The sequence below is a fragment of the Oncorhynchus keta genome, unplaced genomic scaffold (genome assembly GCF_023373465.1).
Source record: "Oncorhynchus keta strain PuntledgeMale-10-30-2019 unplaced genomic scaffold, Oket_V2 Un_contig_3171_pilon_pilon, whole genome shotgun sequence".
Classification (NCBI taxonomy): Eukaryota; Metazoa; Chordata; class Actinopteri; order Salmoniformes; family Salmonidae; genus Oncorhynchus; species Oncorhynchus keta.
In genome coordinates, this window is record NW_026287116.1 from 29,685 (window position 1) to 50,000 (window position 20,316).

Sequence of the window (20,316 nt, forward strand, 5' to 3'; positions counted from 1 at the left end):
ATCCAACACAAACAAACAGATATCTCTAGTTTAAACAAAGATTCTGATCCAACACAAACAAACAGATATCTCTAATTTAAACAAAGATTCTGATCCAACACAAACAAACAGATATCTCTAGTTTAAACAAAGATTCTGATCCAACACAAACAAACAGATATCTCTAATTTAAACAAAGATTCTGATCCAATACAAACAAACAGATATCTCTAGTTTAAACAAAGATTCTGATCCAACACAAACAAACAGATATCTCTAATTTAAACAAAGATTCTGATCCAACACAAACAAACAGATATCTCTAGTTTAAACAAAGATTCTGATCCAACACAAACAAACAGATATCTCTAGTTTAAACAAAGATTCTGATGGGGATTTGTTTTGTCATGGAATTTAGACTGATGCACTGGGCGTGTCAATCCAGTCGAGGGAGTGTGTGTGTATGTGTGTGTGCGTGTGCGTGTGCGTGCGTGTTGTAACGGTTTTGACTTGAGGTTATTATTTATAGGGGTGCCAGGTAGGTTGTGCCTACCAGAGAAAACATTGGTTTCTCCTTTTAGTTTGGGTGGGAATGAGTCCCATCTGGTCCGTCAAGTCTACACCAATACAAAGGACTTATGTAAAAGTCAGGATGGAAATAAACTTTTCATAAACCCTTAAAACATTGAAAAGAACTTCAAAAACAACTATATTCTGTTGCGTGGGTTGTATTAGCAACAACAATGATTACACACACACATATAATAATATCACAATGAGTTCTGGTTCCTCCAGAAATGTCCTGTACCTCGGGCCTAAAAAGAGTCCTGCCCGGTAAAGGAGTTCAGTGAACTCAAGTGACTTTTGTCACGCGATGTTTGTCCGTTCATTCCGTGTAGTGTAAACCCAGTATTAAACATACAATCAATATAACAATTACTTTACCACAGAACCTTAAAGCGGATCAACTCTTAATTAAGTCCTCAACTACCACTAACTACACAAATCACAGTATACATCACATCCAAACAAATGAAATACCGTATACAAAAAGGTGGTAGTCAGTCGGTCAGTCAGACAATCCAATCCGCCAATAGATCTCCAGCGGAGAAAGGCCACGAAGAACGGAGAGGTGTAGTCCAGGGACCGAAGAGTGGATCCGATCCTGGGTAAACTCTCTTAGGCTACAAAACACACGTTTAACGGCAACAAAACAAACGGAATAGAGAAGCTTCGGAACTGAGGTTGAACACATCCTCATGCACGTCTCCATCACAACCCCACTTTCGTGCAGCTGATGCTGGCTATTTAATTGGGAATTAAAGGGAAAGCGCCCTATTGGAAGGAGCTGCACTGAGACGGTTCAGAAAAATTCAGGGCCGTCACACACCCCCTCCCTGGAAAAAGCCGACCATTGCCCTGGAAGGCACATCTTGGTCGGGGAAACCGAGAAAGGTCTCCTCATCACTTTCCTCTACAAAAATATTCATTACTTTTTGGAGCTCACGCTCCTCAGCTGAGGAGTCACAGGCCTTAAGGTGCGAGACTTCTGGGTCTGGGAATCCGAGAAAAGTATCCTCACTATCCTCTTCAAAGATATCCAGGACCTTGCGGCGCTCAATCGCCTCCAATTCCTCAGCCGAGGGGTAACAGGCCTTAAGGCGTGAGACATGGACGATGCGCATATCTTCACCTGTGTCCTCTTTCACCACTCGGTAGTTCAAAGGGCCCATCTGCTCCACAATCCTATATGGTCCTTGCCATTTAGGAGCGAGCTTGGCCGAGAAGAATTGTTCAGCTTTCGAGTAAGGATGAGAGCGAAGCCACACCCGATCACGAAGCTGGAACTGCATGTCTCGTCTGTTCTTATCATAATTTCTCTTCTGCTTGAGTCGAGCCTGGATCATGTTCTTTGAGACAAGAGCTCTCAAGTCATGGAGATGGCCTACCTGGTCATAGCAAGCAGCGTCTGGAGTAAGCTGCTGGGGCTGTAGCACCATATCCAAGGGTCCTCGGAGAGGACGACTTAGGTTCAGCTCTGCAGGTGTGACTCCAGTGGACTCTTGCACAGCAGAATTCAGGGCAAATCGAAACTCGTGAAGGTGCTTGTCCCAGTGTTTGTGCTGGGTCCCTACATAGGAAGCAATCATTGTCTTCAAGGTTCGATTTACTCTCTCAGTGAGATTGGTCTGTGGGTGATAGGCCGTGGTCAACTTCTGCCTCAGGTTCCATCTTTGGCAGGTCTCCTCAAAGAGATCAGAGACAAATTGGGAACCTCGATCAGACAGGATGTAATCAGGCACTCCCCAGCGAGTCAGGATCTCTTTCGTAAGGATGTTAGAGACGGTCCTTGCTGTGGCCTGACGCAGGGAAAAGAGTTCCACCCACTTTGAATAGTAATCAACAAAAACAAGTATGTACACATTCTGATTGGAGCTTCTAGGAAATGGACCCATCAAATCCACTCCTAACATTTCCCAAGGTCGGGTAACCACCGTTTGCTGCAACTTGCCAGCAGGCTTTCTACCTTCTGGTTTGTACATTTGACAAACCTGACAATTTCGGATGTGTGACTTCACATCCATGCTCAGATGTGGCCAGTAGAGTAACGCTTGCAACCGCTTGTAGGTTTTGAACCTGCCCAAATGACCAGCTAATGGGTCTTCATGGAAATGTTGAAGCAGTTGTAGGCGTAGAGTGTCCGGTATGTACATTTGGTAGAGTGTTCTGTGAGGTAGTTGTACGACTCGGTAGACTTTATCTTCAATGATGGTCAGCTTTGTGGTAGGATTGACCATCTTTTCTCCATCTTCCAGGATAGTCTGGTACAAAGCCTGTACTTCTGGATCATCCTGTTGAGCTTTCCATATGGCCTCATCAGAGATGGGAAAGTCTGTTTTGGGCGAGTCTCGACTGCTTGACAGGACAGTAGCACATGTAAGATCAGGGCCACCGTTATCACAAGTAGGAGCTCTGGACAAGGCATCTGGAACAGTGTTGTATTTTCCTTTCCTGTATTCCACTGCAAATGTGAACTCTTGCAACCGTAGAGCCCATCTTATGAGTCTGGTGCTTGGTTTGTTGGTCTTGAACACCCACACAAGGGAGGAATGGTCAGTGACCACAGTGAAGTGTCTTCCCTCCAAGTAGTACCTCCACTTTTCCAAAGCCCAGACCACTGCAAGGCACTCTTGCTCTGTTGTGGAGTAGTTCCGTTCTGCTCCATTCAATGTCCGACTGGCGAACGCTAGCACTTCTTCAGTGCCAAGTCCAGTCTGTTGGACTAGGACAGCACCAAGTCCAACATCACTTGCATCAGTGTAAACAACAAAAGGGCAATCAAAGTTGGGATGACCTAAAATGGGAGGTGTGACGAGATGTCGTTTCAGGGTTTCAAAGGAAGTCTGGCACTCTGCCGTCCATTGGAATTTCGCTCCTTTTCGCTTCATCGCGTTGAGGGGTTCTGCCACCTGGGAGAAGTTCGACACAAACCGATGGTACCATCCAGCCATACCAAGGAACCGTTGAAGGGCCTTGAGTGTGGTTGGCACAGGGAAGTCTTGTACAGCCTTTGTCTTTTCAGGATCCACATGAATGCCGTCGAAAGACACAATATGGCCAAGGAACTTCAGGGAGGTTTGGCAGAAGTTGCTCTTCTTCATATTTAAGGTCAGACCAGCTTCTCTTAGCTTGTCCAACACTGCTTGAAGATCTTGAAAGTGTCTTTCTCTGTTCTGAGAGTAGATAATTATATCATCCAGGTAGACGAAACAGATCTTCCCTTTGAGCTCACCTAACGCAATCTCCATGAGTCTTTGGAAAGTGGCAGGGGCATTCTTTAATCCAAAGGGCATCACCTTAAAGGAAAACAAGCCCTCGGCACAGACAAACGCAGTCTTGTCCTTGCTTTCCTGGTCCATCTCAACCTGCCAATAACCACTATTGAGATCAAGGGTAGTGAACACAACAGCGCCAGACAATGACTCCAGGATCTCATGGATGGTGGGAAGAGGATAGGCATCAGTCTGGGAAACATTGTTGGTCTTCCTATAGTCCACACAAAATCTAAGACCACCAGTCTTTTTTGGGATGAGGACAACAGGAGCAGCCCAGGGAGAGGAGGAACATTCTATTATATCTTGGGTTAACATATCATTTATGAGTCCCTTTTGGATGATTAGCTTCGCTGGGGACAAACGATATGGCTTTTGCTTGATCGGCATTTCCTGTGTAAGGAATATTTTGTGCTTCAGGAGCCCGGTGCGTCCTAGCTTTGAAGTACATACATCAGCATTATTCTGCAGCTGCTCCAACAGCCTTAACTCCTCTGGCTGTTCCAGCTGAGCTCTTCTCACAGCCTGTAAAAGGAGATCATCAGAAGGATTATCAAGGGTTAGTGGTACCGGAGCAATGGCAGAGAAGACTGCCACATTTGAACCCCAATCATGTAACTTTTTAGCTTCCGATTGGTGCGGTATTAACTGAAAGGAAGGGGATGTCGATGGGGGCGTAGGCAGTGACTCTTGGGGTTTCAGCTCTGGTTAAAGCACCCAGAGAAGGATGGTCATTCCTGCGAAGAGAGTTAGGTGTGTTGGCCTGTTGTGATTTGTGGTTTCTGGAAGGGTTTACTTGATACGGTCTTGGACATTCAGAGGTGCCAGCTTGGCCCTCAGTGGTCTGAACTGAAGTGGACACCAGGGAAACTCTGTGTAAGGAGTTGTGCCTAATGGAGGCCATGTCCACAGACACGTCATCCAACATTTTAACACAATTAGAGAGTTCTGTCTGCAAGTGGTCTACAGTGTTAACCATGGGAGAAAAACAGAATTAACATCCTTGAGGACCTCAGTGTGGTGATGTTGCAGGCGCCATTGGAGAGTGGCAGTGAGTTGGTTTCGTTGGTAGTCAAACTGCCTGTCCATGGCACCAGTCATTTCCCGTCTTCCACTCTCACTGAGCTCTTTCAGCGTGTGGGTTAGAGTGCTCAGTGAGTTTCTGAATTCCATGGCACTCTGTTGTTGCTCTTCCCTCAGACATTTGAATTTATGGTGGATAAGAGTTTGGAGATGTTGTTGAGTCCGACGAATATCAAGGATGTCACCTTGAAGTTGTAAGACTACAACCTCTGGAGATAAACCAGACAATGGAGGAAGGTTGGGTGTCAGAGGGAGGACTAGCTCAGTACTTCCACACAGATCCATGTCAATAAGTGAGTAACTGGTTAGACCTCCTGTGGCCTGTGGCTCAGGCCGAGCATTCAGATTCCCAGGGCTCTGGCCCAAATCAACTCCATTATCTCCATTCACATTATGATTTGTATTGTCAGCTTGATGGTCAGAATGGCCCTGTGTATTCCCATTGACAGGTATGACATGGATGAGCACATTATCTTGGGGTGAATCCATTGTTTTAATTCCACACAAAATATTTGCTTTGGTTAGTTCTCAATGTTGAGCTGTCCCATCTGGGGTGCCATTTTTTATGTAACGGTTTTGACTTGAGGTTATTATTTATAGGGGTGCCAGGTAGGTTGTGCCTACCAGAGAAAACATTGGTTTCTCCTTTTAGTTTGGGTGGGAATGAGTCCCATCTGGTCCGTCAAGTCTACACCAATACAAAGGACTTATGTAAAAGTCAGGATGGAAATAAACTTTTCATAAACCCATTTTTAAAACATTGGAAAGAACTTCTTTTAAAAACAACTATATTCTGTTGCGTGGGTTGTATTAGCAACAACAATGATTACACACACACATATAATAATATCACAATGAGTTCTGGTTCCTCCAGAAATGTCCTGTACCTCGGGCCTAAAAAGAGTCCTGCCCGGTAAAGGAGTTCAGTGAACTCAAGTGACTTTTGTCACGCGATGTTTGTCCGTTCATTCCGTGTAGCGTAAACCCAGTATTAAACATACAATCAATATAACAATTACTTTACCACAGAACCTTAAAGCGGATCAACTCTTAATTAAGTCCTCAACTACCACTAACTACACAAATCACAGTATACATCACATCCAAACAAATGAAATACCGTATACAAAAAGGTGGTAGTCAGTCGGTCAGTCAGACAATCCAATCCGCCAATAGATCTCCAGCGGAGAAAGGCCACGAAGAACGGAGAGGTGTAGTCCAGGGACCGAAGAGTGGATCCGATCCTGGGTAAACTCTCTTAGGCTACAAAACACACGTTTAACGGCAACAAAACAAACGGAATAGAGAAGCTTCGGAACTGAGGGTTGAACACATCCTCATGCACGTCTCCATCACAACCCCCCTTTCGTGCAGCTGATGCTGGCTATTTAATTGGGAATTAAAGGGAAAGCGCCCTATTGGAAGGAGCTGCACTGAGACGGTTCAGAAAAATTCAGGGCCGTCACAGTGTGTGTGTGTGTGTGTGTGTGTGTGTGTGTGTGTGTGTGTGTACTGACTGTAGACGGTGAGTTTGTTGTCCTTGATATCTGCTGTGATCTGGATGCGTCCTCTCCTCTCAGTGTGTGTGTGTGTGTGTGTGTGTGTGTGTGTGTGTGTGTGTGTGTGTGTGTGTGTGTGTGTGTGTGTGTGTGTACTGACTGTAGACGGTGAGTTTGTTGTCCTTGATATCTGCTGTGATCTGGATCGTCCTCTCCTCTCAGTGTGTGTGTGTGTGTGTGTGTGTGTGTGTGTGTGTGTGTGTGTGTGTGTGTGTGTGTGTGTGTGTGTGTGTGTGTGTACTGACTGTAGACAGTGAGTTTGTTGTCCTTGATATCTGCTGTGATCTGGATGCGTCCTCTCCTCTCAGTGTGGTCCGTTCCACACAGACTGGGAACGTTGGACACACAGCGGTTGTGGATGTTCATCATACAATCTAGAGAGACACACACACACACACACACACACACACACACACACACACACACACACACACGCACGCACGCACGCACACACACACACACACACACAGGTTGGGGGTCAATTCACACACACACACACACACACACACACACACATGGGTTGGGGGTCAATTCCAGTCAATTCAGAAATCAAAGAGACATTTTGCAGATATTTGCATTTCTCAAATATGGGATGGGAAGTGGACATTTAGCCCATGCTGTGGCTGAGAGTGTCTGTCTGGGGGGGGCATCTTAATGGAGCATTTGTGGCCATTTAAACAAGATTTTAGTTCTGGTCTTTCTGGGATGAAGTTTGATGTAATGTATTGAAGTTCCCATTTCTGGCCACAAGGGGGCACTGTGTTACAGGGTAGGATCATAGAGCTGCTGGACACCGAGCGTACAAAACATTAAGAACACCTGCTGTTTTCCATGACAGACCAAGTGAAAGCTATGATCCCTCATTGATGTCGCCTGTTAAATCCACTTCAGATCGGTGTTGATGAAGGGGAGGGGTTAACGATGAAGGGGAGGGGTTAAAGATGAAGGGGAGGGGTTAACGATGAAGGGGAGGGGTTAAAGATGAAGGGGAGGGGTTAAAGATGAAGGGGAGGAGACGGGTTAAAGGTGAAGGGGAGGGGTTAAAGATGAAGGTGAGTAGACGGGGTAAAGATGAAGGGGAGGGGTTAAAGGTGAAGGGGAGGGGTTAACGATGAAGGGGAGGGGTTAAAGGTGAAGGGGAGGGGTTAAAGATGAAGGGGAGGGGTTAAAGGTGAAGGGGAGGGGTTAAAGGTGAAGGGGAGGGGTTAAAGATGAAGGGGAGGGGTTAAAGATGAAGGGGAGGGGTTAACGATGAAGGGGAGGGGTTAAAGATGAAGGGGAGGGGTTAAAGGTGAAGGGGAGGGGTTAACGATGAAGGGGAGGGGTTAAAGGTGAAGGGGAGGGGTTAAAGGTGAAGGGGAGGGGTTAACGATGAAGGGGAGGGGTTAAAGATGAAGGGGAGGAGAGGGGTTAAAGATGAAGGGGAGGAGAGGGGTTAAAGATGAAGGGGAGGGGTTAACGATGAAGGGGAGGGGTTAACGATGAAGGGGAGGGGTTAAAGATGAAGGGGAGGGGTTAAAGATGAAGGGGAGGGGTTAAAGATGAAGGGGAGGAGAGGGGTTAAAGATGAAGGGGAGGGGTTAACGATGAAGGGGAGGGGTTAACGATGAAGGGGAGGGGTTAAAGATGAAGGTGAGTAGACGGGGTAAAGATGAAGGTGGGTGGTTAAAGATGAAGGGGAGGGGTTAAAGATGAGGGGGAGGAGAGGGGTTAAAGACGAAGGGGAGGGGTTAAAGATGAAGGTGAGTAGACGGGGTAAAGATGAAGGTGGGTGGTTAAAGATGAAGGGGAGTGGTTAAAGATGAAGGGGAGGGGTTAAAGGTGAAGGGGAGGGGTTAAAGATGAAGGTGAGGGGTTAACGATGAAGGGGAGGGGTTAAAGATGAAGGGGAGGGGTTAAAGATGAAGGTGAGTAGACGGGGTAAAGATGAAGGTGATGGTTAAAGATGAAGGGGAGTGGTTAAAGATGAAGGGGAGGGGTTAACGATGAAGGGGAGGGGTTAAAGATGAAGGTGAGTAGACGGGGTAAAGATGAAGGTGGGTGGTTAAAGATGAAGGGGAGGGGTTAAAGATGAAGGGGAGGAGAGGGGTTAAAGACGAAGGGGAGGGGTTAAAGATGAAGGTGAGTAGACGGGGTAAAGATGAAGGTGGGTGGTTAAAGATGAAGGGGAGTGGTTAAAGATGAAGGGGAGGGGTTAAAGGTGAAGGGGAGGGGTTAAAGATGAAGGGGAGGAGACGGGTTAAAGATGAAGGGGAGGAGAGTGGTTAAAGATGAAGGGGAGGGGTTAAAGGTGAAGGGGAGGGGTTAAAGATGAAGGTGAGTAGATGGGGTAAAGATGAAGGGGAGTGGTTAAAGATGAAGGGGAGTGGTTAAAGATGAAGGGGAGGGGTTAAATGTGAAGGGGAGGGGTTAAAGATGAAGGGGAGGAGACAGGTTAAAGATGAAAGGGAGGAGACAGGTTAAAGATGAAGGGGAGGAGACAGGTTAAAGATGAAGGGGAGGAGACAGGTTAAAGATGAAGGGGACGAGACGGGTTAAAGATGAAGGGGAGGAGACAGGTTAAAGATGAAGGGGAGGAGAGGGGTTAAAGATGAAGGGGAGGAGACAGGTTAAAGATGAAGGGGAGGAGACAGGTTAAAGATGAAGGGGAGGAGACAGGTTAAAGATGAAGGGGAGGAGACAGGTTAAAAATGAAGGGGAGGAGACGGGTTAAAGATGAAGGGGAGGAGACGGGTTAAAGATGAAGGGGAGGAGACGGGTTAAAGATGAAGGGGAGGAGACAGGTTAAAGATGAAGGGGAGGAGACAGGTTAAAGGTGAAGGGGAGGAGACGGGTTAAAGGTGAAGGGGAGGAGACGGGTTAAAGGTGAAGGGGAGGAGACAGGTTAAAGATGAAGGGAAGGAGTCAGGTTAAAGATAAAGGGGAGGAGTCAGGTTAAAGATAAAGGGGAGGAGTCAGGTTAAAGATGAAGGGGGGGGAGACAGGGGAGAAGGGGAGGGGTTAAAGATGAAGGGGAGGGCTTAAAGATGAAGGGGAGGGGTTAAAGATTAAGGGGAGGAGACTGGGAGTGTGTATGTGGGGTTAAAGATGAAGGGGAGGGGTTAAAGATGAAGGGGAGGAGACTGGGAGTGTGTATGTGTGCCATTCAGAGGGTGAATGAGATAGAGAACTATTTAAGTGTCTTTGAACAGGGGGTAGTAGGTAGTAGGTGCCAGGCGCACCGGTTTGGGTCAAGAACTGGCCACAGTTTCCCTGGGTATCAAGAATTTTCAAAAAAAACACAAGCCAGTTGACACCTGTGTAAGAGTCATCACGGAAGAATGGTCCACCTTGGACACCTTGTAGAGTCAACATGGACCAGCATCCCTGTGGAACGACACCTTGTAGAGTCAACACGGACCAGCATCCCTGTGGAAACACCTTGTAGAGTCAACATGGACCAGCATCCCCGTGGAACAACATGGGCCCAGCATACGACACCTTGTAGAGTCAACATGGACCAGCATCCCCGTGGAACGCTTTCGACACCTTGTAGAGTCAACATGGACCAGCATCCCCGTGGAACGCTTTCGACACCTTGTAGAGTCAACATGGACCAGCATCCCTGTGGAACGCTTTACGACACCTTGTAGAGTCAACATGGACCAGCATCCCCGTGGAACGCTTTAGACACCTTGTAGAGTCAACATGGACCAGCATCCCCGTGGAACGCTTTAGACACCTTGTAGAGTCAACATGGACCAGCATCCCTGTGGAACGCTTACGACACCTTGTAGAGTCAACATGGACCAGCATCCCCGTGGAACGCTTACGACACCTTGTAGAGTCAACATGGACCAGCATCCCTGTGGAACGCTTACGACACCTTGTAGAGTCAACATGGACCAGCATCCCGTGGAACGCACCTTGTAGAGTCAACATGGACCACACCTTGTAGAGTCAACATGGACCAGCATCCCCGTGGAACGCTTTAGACACCTTGTAGAGTCAACATGGACCAGCATCCTTGTGGAACAGCATCCCTCAGACACCTTGTAGAGTCAACATGGACCAGCATCCCCGTGGAACACGACACCTTGTAGAGTCAACATGGACCAGCACACCTTTAGAGTCAACATGGACCAGCAGACGTACGACACCTTGTAGAGTCAACATGGACCAGCATCCCCGTGGAACGCTTACGACACCTTGTAGAGTCAACATGGACCAGCATCCCCGTGGAACGCTTACGACACCTTGTAGAGTCAACATGGACCAGCATCCCTGCTTTGGACACGAGTCAACATGGACCAGACACCTACGACACCGTAGAGTCAACATGGACCAGCATCCCCGTGGAACGCTTTACGACACCTTGTAGAGTCAACATGGACCAGCATCCCCGTGGAACGCATCCCCGTTACGACACCTTGTAGAGTCAACATGGACCAGCATCCCCGTGGAACGCTTTCAACACCTTGTAGAGTCAACATGGACCAGCATCCCCGTGGAACGCTTACGACACCTTGTAGAGTCAACATGGACCAGCATCCCCGTGGAACGCTTGTAGAGTCAACATGGACCAGCATTAGACACCTTGTAGAGTCAACATGGACCAGCATCCCCGTGGAACGCTTTAGACACCTTGTAGAGTCAACATGGACCAGCATCCCCGTGGAACGCTTACGACACCTTGTAGAGTCAACATGGACCAGCATCCCCGTGGAACGCTTTACGACACCTTGTAGAGTCAACATGGACCAGCATCCCTGTGGAACGCTTTAGACACCTTGTAGAGTCAACATGGACCAGCATCCCTGTGGAACGCTTTCGACACCTTGTAGAGTCAACATGGACCAGCATCCCCGTGGAACGCTTCGACACCTTGTAGAGTCAACATGGACCAGCATCCCCGTGGAACGCTTATGACACCTTGTAGAGTCAACATGGACCAGCATCCCCGTGGAACGCTTACGACACCTTGTAGAGTCAACATGGACCAGCATCCCCGGACGACACCACCAGCATAGACACCTGTAGAGTCAACATGGACCAGCATCCCCGTGGAACGCTTACGACACCTTGTAGAGTCAACATGGACCAGCATCCCCGTGGAACGCTTACGACACCTTGTAGAGTCAACATGGACCAGCATCCCCGTGGAACGCTTACGACACCTTGTAGAGTCAACATGGACCAGCATCCCCGTGGAACGCTTACGACACCTTGTAGAGTCAACATGGACCAGCATCCCCGTGGAACGCTTACGACACCTTGTAGAGTCAACATGGACCAGCATCCCCGTGGAACGCTTTCAACACCTTGTAGAGTCAACATGGACCAGCATCCCCGTGGAACGCTTTAGACACCTTGTAGAGTCAACATGGACCAGCATCCCCGTGGAACGCATGGACCAGCATCCCCGTGGAACGCTTCGACACCTTGTAGAGTCAACATGGACCAGCATCCCCGTGGAACCCCGTGGACGACACCTTGTAGAGTCAACATGGACCAGCATCCCCGTGGAACGCTTTACGACACCTTGTAGAGTCAACATGGACCAGCATCCCCGTGGAACGCTACAGACACCTTGTAGAGTCAACACGGACCAGCATCCCTGTGGAACGCTTACGACACCTTGTAGAGTCAACATGGACCAGCATCCCCGTGGAACGCTTACGACACCTTGTAGAGTCAACACGGACCAGCATCCCCGTGGAACGCTTACGACACCTTGTAGAGTCAACATGGACCAGCATCCCCGTGGAACGCTTACGACACCTTGTAGAGTCAACATGGACCAGCATCCCCGTGGAACGCTTTAGACACCTTGTAGAGTCAACATGGACCAGCATCCCCGTGGAACGCTTACGACACCTTGTAGAGTCAACATGGACACCTTGTAGAGTCAACATGGACCAGCATCCCTGTGGAACGCTTTACGACACCTTGTAGAGTCAACATGGACCAGCATCCCCTTGTAGAGAACGCATCCCCGTGGAACGCTTTCGACACCTTGTAGAGTCAACATGGACCAGCATCCCTGTGGAACGCTTTCGACACCTTGTAGAGTCAACATGGACCAGCATCCCTGTGGACAACGAGTCAACATGGACCAGCATCCCCTTGTAGAGTCAACATGGACCAGCATCCCCGTGGAACGCTTTAGACACCTTGTAGAGTCAACATGGACCAGCATCCCTGTGGAACGCTTTAGACACCTTGTAGAGTCAACATGGACCAGCATCCCTGTGGTGGAACACCTTGTAGAGTCAACATGGACCAGCACCTTGTAGAGTCAACATGGACCAGCATCCCTGTGGAACGCTTTAGACACCTTGTAGAGTCAACATGGACCAGCATCCCCGTGGAACGCTTTCAACACCTTGTAGAGTCAACATGGACCAGCATCCCCGTGGAACGCTTACGACACCTTGTAGAGTCAACATGGACCAGCATCCCCGTGGAACGCTTACGACACCTTGTAGAGTCAACATGGACCAGCATCCCCGTGGAACGCTTTCGACACCTTGTAGAGTCAACATGGACCAGCATCCCCGTGGAACGCTTGGACCAGCATCCCTGGAACGCACGACACCTTGTAGAGTCAACATGGACCAGCATCCCGTGGAACGCTTCGACACCTTGTAGAGTCAACATGGACCAGCATCCCCGTGGAACGCTTACGACACCTTGTAGAGTCAACATGGACCAGCATCCCCGTGGAACGCTTACGACACCTTGTAGAGTCAACATGGACCAGCATCCATTTACGACACCTTGTAGGATGGACCAGCATCCCTGTGGAACGCTTTAGACACCTTGTAGAGTCAACATGGGCCCAGCATCCCCGTGGAACGCTTTAGACACCTTGTAGAGTCAACATGGACCAGCATCCCCGTGGAACGCTTACAACACCTTGTAGAGTCAACATGGACCAGCATCCCCGCTTTAGACACCTTGTAGAGTCAACATGGACCAGCATCCCCGACACCTTGTAGAGTCAACATGGACCAGCATCCCTGTGGAACGCTTTAGACACCTTGTAGAGTCAACATGGACCAGCATCCCCGTGGAACGCATCCCTGTGGAACGCTTTAGACACCTTGTAGAGTCAACATGGACCAGCATCCCTGTGGAACGCTTTGGACACCTTGTAGAGTCAACATGGACCAGCATCCCCGTGGAACGCTTACGACACCTTGTAGAGTCAACATGGACCAGCATCCCCGTGGAACGCTTTAGACACCTTGTAGAGTCAACATGGACCAGCATCCCCGTGGAACGCTTTAGACACCTTGTAGAGTCAACATGGACCAGCATCCCCGTGGAACGCTTTAGACACCTTGTAGAGTCAACATGGACCAGCATCCCGTGGAACGCTTTAGACACCTTGTAGAGTCAACATGGACCAGCATCCCTGTGGAACGCTTTAGACACCTTGTAGAGTCAACATGGACCAGCATCCCCGTGGAACGCTTAGACACCTTGTAGAGTCAACATGGACCAGCATCCCCGTGGAACGCTTTCAACACCTTGTAGAGTCAACATGGACCAGCATCCCTGTGGAACGCTTTAGACACCTTGTAGAGTCAACATGGACCAGCATCCCTGTGGAACGCTTACGACACCTTGTAGAGTCAACATGGACCAGCATCCCCGTGGAACACTTTCGACACCTTGTAGAGTCAACATGGACCAGCATCCCCGTGGAACGCTTTACGACACCTTGTAGAGTCCCACGGCCCGATGAATTGAGGCTGTTCTGAGGGGAAAACGGGGTGCAACACAGTATTAGGAAGGTGTTCCTCAGTGTATGTGTGTCTCTCCAGTTCTGTTACAGGGTATTACCACAGAGCTGCTGTGTGTCTCTCCAGATCTGTTACAGGGTATTACCACAGAGCTGCTGTGTGTCTCTCCAGTTCTGTTCCAGGGTATTACCACAGAGCTGCTGTGTGTCTCTCCAGTTCTGTTACAGGGTATTACCACAGAGCTGCTGTGTGTCTCTCCAGTTCTGTTACAGGGTATTACCACAGAGCTGCTGTGTGTCTCTCCAGTTCTGTTACAGGGTATTACCACAGAGCTGCTGTGTGTCTCTCCAGTTCTGTTACAGGGTATTACCACAGAGCTGCTGTGTGTCTCTCCAGTTCTGTTACAGGGTATTACCACAGAGCTGCTGTGTGTCTCTCCAGTTCTGTTACAGGGTATTACCACAGAGCTGCTGTGTGTCTCTCCAGTTCTGTTACAGGGTATTACCACAGAGCTGCTGTGTGTCTCTCCAGTTCTGTTACAGGGTATTACCACAGAGCTGCTGTGTGTCTCTCCAGTTCTGTTACAGGGTATTACCACAGAGCTGCTGTGTGTCTCTCCAGTTCTGTTACAGGGTATTACCACAGAGCTGCTGTGTGTCTCTCCAGTTCTGTTACAGGGTATTACCACAGAGCTGCTGTGTGTCTCTCCAGTTCTGTTACAGGGTATTACCACAGAGCTGCTGTGTGTCTCTCCAGTTCTGTTACAGGGTATTACCACAGAGCTGCTGTGTGTCTCTCCAGTTCTGTTACAGGGTATTACCACAGAGCTGCTGTGTGTCTCTCCAGTTCTGTTACAGGGTATTACCACAGAGCTGCTGTGTGTCTCTCCAGTTCTGTTACAGGGTATTACCACAGAGCTGCTGTGTGTCTCTCCAGTTCTGTTACAGGGTATTACCACAGAGCTGCTGTGTGTCTCTCCAGTTCTGTTACAGGGTATTACCACAGAGCTGCTGTGTGTCTCTCCAGTTCTGTTACAGGGTATTACCACAGAGCTGCTGTGTGTCTCTCCAGTTCTGTTCCAGGGTATTACCACAGAGCTGCTGTGTGTCTCTCCAGTTCTGTTACAGGGTATTACCACAGAGCTGCTGTGTGTCTCTCCAGTTCTGTTACAGGGTATTACCACAGAGCTGCTGTGTGTCTCTCCAGTTCTGTTACAGGGTATTACCAGCTGCTGTGTGTCTCTCAGTTCGGTTACAGTCACAGAGCTGCTGTGTGTCTCTCCAGTTCTGTTACAGGGTATTACCACAGAGCTGCTGTGTGTCTCTCCAGTTCTGTTACAGGGTATTACCACAGAGCTGCTGTGTGTCTCTCCAGTTCTGTTACAGGGTATTACCACAGAGCTGCTGTGTGTCTCTCCAGTTTCTGTTACAGGGTATTACCACAGAGCTGCTGTGTGTCTCTCCAGTTCTGTTACAGGGTATTACCACAGAGCTGCTGTGTGTCTCTCCAGTTCTGTTACAGGGTATTACCACAGAGCTGCTGTGTGTCTCTCCAGTTCTGTTACAGGGTATTACCACAGAGCTGCTGTGTGTCTCTCCAGTTCTGTTACAGGGTATTACCACAGAGCTGCTGTGTGTCTCTCCAGTTCTGTTACAGGGTATTACCACAGAGTTCTGCTACCACAGAGCTGTGTGTCTCCAGTTCTGTTACAGGGTATTACCACAGAGCTGCTGTGTGTCTCTCCAGTTCTGTTACAGGGTATTACCACAGAGCTGCTGTGTGTCTCTTCAGTTCTGTTACAGGTTATTACCACAGAGCTGCTGTGTGTCTCTCCAGTTCTGTTACAGGGTATTACCACAGTATTCCAGTTCTGTTAGGGTGTCACTGTTCTGTTACAGGGTATTACCACAGTATTCCACCAGGTGTCACTGCTGTTACAGGGTATTACCACAGATTCCACTAGTGTGTCACTGTTCTGTTACAGGGTATTACCACAGTATTCCACTAGTGTGTCACTCCAGTTCTGTTACAGGGTATTACCACAGTATTCCACTAGGTGTCACTGCTCCAGTTCTGTTACAGGGTATTACCACAGAGTATTCCACTAGGTGTCATCTGCTGTTACAGGGTATTACCACAGTATTCCACTGGTGTCACTGCTGTTACAGGGTATTACCACAGTATTCCACTAGGTGTCACTTCTGTTACAGGGTATTACCACAGTATTCCACTAGGTGTCACTGCTGTTACAGGGTATTACCACAGTATTCCACTAGGTGTCACTGCTGTTACAGGGTATTACCACAGTATTCCACTAGGTGTCACTGCTGTTACAGGGTATTACCACAGTATTCCACCAGGTGTCACTGCTGTTACAGGGTATTACCACAGTATTCCACTAGGTGTCACTGTTCTGTTACAGGGTATTACCACAGTATTCCACTAGGTGTCATTGTTCTGTTACAGGGTATTACCACAGTATTCCACTAGGTGTCACTGTCTTACAGGGTATTACCACAGTATTCCACTAGGTGTCACTGTTCTGTTACAGGGTATTACCACAGTATTCCACTAGGTGTCACTGTCTTACAGGGTATTACCACAGTATTCCACTAGGTGTCATTGCTGTTACAGGGTATTACCACAGTATTCCACTAGGTGTCACTGCTGTTACAGGGTATTACCACAGTATTCCACTAGGTGTCACTGCTGTTACAGGGTATTACCACAGTATTCCACTAGGTGTCACTGCTGTTACAGGGTATTACCACAGTATTCCACTAGGTGTCACTGTCTTACAGGGTTGGTGTCACTTATAGCAGCTATGGTTACTGGGGTTAACACACAACACTGGGGTTAACACACAACACACACACACACACACACACACACACCACACACACACACACAGCAATATGTCCAGTCTCACAGCAACACACACAGTACTACGTACGGTCACATCTCATGCCCTGGTGTATCAACCCGTAGAGTAGGGATCCACAGTGGTCACAGAACGTAGGGCTGGAGTAGGTATGGACCTTAAACTTGTGTTTACTCCTCGGGTCCTGGAGAGAGAGAGAGAGACACAGTGGTCACAGAACGTAGGGCTGGAGTAGGTATGGACCTTAAACCTGTGTTTACTCTCGGGTCCTGGAGAGAGAGAGAGAGACACAGTGGTCAGTTCTGAACAGTAGGGCACAGAGGTATGGACCTTAAACTTGTTGTTTACCACCTGCTGGTCCTGGAGAGAGAGAGAGACACAGTGGTCACAGAACGTAGGGCTGGAGTAGGTATGGACCTTAAACCTGTGTTTACTCCTCTGGGTCCTGAGACAGAGACAGAGAGACACAGTGGTCACAGAGCGTAGGGCTGAGCAGGGTATGGACCTTAAACTTGTGTTTACTCCTCGGGTCCTAGAGAGACCACAGAGACACAGTGGTCACAGAACGTAGGGCTGGGTAGGTATGGACCTTAAACTGTGTTTACTCCTCGGGTCCTGGAGAGGGTATTAGAGAGACACAGTGGTCACAGAACAGGGCTGGAGTAGGTATGGACCTTAAACCTGTGTGGTCCTCGGGTCCTGAGAGAGAGACACAGTGGTCACAGAACGTAGGGCTGGAGTAGGTATGGACCTTAAACTTGTGTTTACTCCTCGGGTCCTGGAGAGAGAGAGAGAGAGACACAGTGGTCACAGAACGTAGGGCTGGAGTAGGTATGGACCTTAAACTTGTGTTTACTCCTCGGGTCCTGGAGAGAGAGAGAGAGAGAGACACAGTGGTCACAGAACGTAGGGCTGGAGTAGGTATGGACCTTAAACTTGTGTTTACTCCTCGGGTCCTGGAGAGAGAGAGAGAGACACAGTGGTCACAGAACGTAGGGCTGGAGTAGGTATGGACCTTAAACTTGTGTTTACTCCTCGGGTCCTGGAGAGAGAGAGAGAGACACAGTGGTCACAGAACGTAGGGCTGGAGTAGGTATGGACCTTAAACTTGTGTTTACTCCTCGGGTCCTGGAGAGAGAGAGAGAGACACAGTGGTCACAGAACGTAGGGCTGGAGTAGGTATGGACCTTAAACCTGTGTTTACTCCTCGGGTCCTGGAGAGAGAGAGAGACACAGTGGTCACAGAACGTAGGGCTGGAGTAGGTATGGACCTTAAACCTGTGTTTACTCCTCGGGTCCTGGAGAGAGAGAGAGAGACACAGTGGTCACAGAACGTAGGGCTGGAGTAGGTATGGACCTTAAACTTGTGTTTACTCCTCGGGTCCTGGAGAGAGAGAGAGAGAGACACAGTGGTCACAGAACGTAGGGCTGGAGTAGGTATGGACCTTAAACTTGTGTTTACTCCTCGGGTCCTGGAGAGAGAGAGAGAGAGACAGAGAGACACAATGTGACTGTTATCCCTGGAACTCACAATGTGACTGTTATCCCTGGAACTCACAATGTGACTGTTATCCCTGGAACACAATGTGACTGTTATCCCTGGAACTCACAATGTGACTGTTATATCCCTGGAACTCACAATGTGACTGTTATCCCTGGAACTCACAATGTGACTGTTATCCCTGGAACTCACAATGTGACTGTTATCCCTGGAACTCACAATGTGACTGTTATCCCTGGAACTCACAATGTGACTGTTATCCCTGGAACTCACAATGTGACTGTTATCCCTGGAACTCACAATGTGACTGTTATCCCTGGAACTCACAATGTGACTGTTATCCCTGGAACTCACAATGTGACTGTTATCCCTGGAACTCACAATGTGACTGTTATCCCTGGAACTCACAATGTGACTGTTATCCATGGAACTCACAATGTGACTGTTATCCCTGGAACTCACAATGTGACTGTTATCCCTGGAACTCACAATGTGACTGTTATCCCTGGAAATGTGACTGTTATCCCTGGAACTCACAATGTGACTGTTATCCCTGGAACTCATAATGTGACTGTTATCCCTGGAACTCACAATGTGACTGTTATCCCTGGAACTCACAATGTGACTGTTATCCCTGGAACTCACAATGTGACTGTTATCCCTGGAACTCACAATGTGACTGTTATCCCTGGAACTCACAATGTGACTGTTATCCCTGGAACTCACAATGTGACTGTTATCCCTGGAACTCACAATGTGACTGTTATCCTGGAACTCACAATGTGACTGTTATCCCTGGAACTCACAATGTGACTGTTATCCCTGGAACTCACAATGTGACTGTTATCCAACATAACTCCCCTGGAACTCACAATGTGACTGTTATCCCTGGAACTCACAATGTGACTGTTATCCCTGGAACTCACAATGTGACTGTTATCCCTGGAACTCACAATGTGACTGTTATCCCTGGAACTCACAATGTGACTCCCTGGAACTCACAATGTGACTGTTATCCCTGGAACTCACAATGTGACTGTTATCCCTGGAACTCATAATGTGACTGTTATCCCTGGAACTCACAATGTGACTGTTATCCCTGGAACTCACAATGTGACTGTTATCCCTGGAACTCACAATGTGACTGTTATCCCTGGAACTCATAATGTGACTGTTATCCCTGGAACTCACAATGTGACTGTTATCCCTGGAACTCACAATGTGACTGTTATCCAACACAACTCCCCTGGAACTCATAATGTGACTGTTATCCCTGGAACTCACAATGTGACTGTTATCCCTGGAACTCACAATGTGACTGTTATCCCTGGAACTCACAATGTGACTGTTATCCCTGGAACTCACAATGTGACTGTTATCCCTGGAACTCACAATGTGACTGTTATCCAACACAACTCCCCTGGAACTCACAATGTGACTGTTATCCCTGGAACTCATAGTGTGACTGTTATCCCTGGAACTCACAATGTGACTGTTATCCCTGGAACTCACAATGTGACTGTTATCCCTGGAACTCATAATGTGACTGTTATCCCTGGAACTCACAATGTGACTGTTATCCCTGGAACTCACAATGTGACTGTTATCCCTGGAACTCACAATGTGACTGTTATCCCTGGAACTCACAATGTGACTGTTATCCCTGGAACTCACAATGTGACTGTTATCCCTGGAACTCACAATGTGACTGTATATCCCTGGAACTCACAATGTGACTGTTATCCTGGAA

The 20,316-nt window shown here is 48.3% G+C and overlaps 1 protein-coding gene across 1 annotated transcript in view; it reads right to left on the reverse strand.

Moving 5' to 3' along the window:
- Nucleotides 1–20,316, reverse strand: part of LOC127923749 (protein kinase C beta type-like) — a gene marked incomplete at its 3' end in the record, with an annotated part of 86,305 nt that overhangs the window by 29,537 nt on the left and 36,452 nt on the right. The window contains exons 4-5 of the mRNA XM_052507810.1: nucleotides 17,138–17,249; nucleotides 6,700–6,828 (exon numbers count right to left, since the gene is read on the reverse strand). Coding sequence (XP_052363770.1) covers nucleotides 6,700–6,828; nucleotides 17,138–17,249 — 241 coding nt within the window. The remainder of the gene's footprint in view (nucleotides 1–6,699; nucleotides 6,829–17,137; nucleotides 17,250–20,316) is intronic.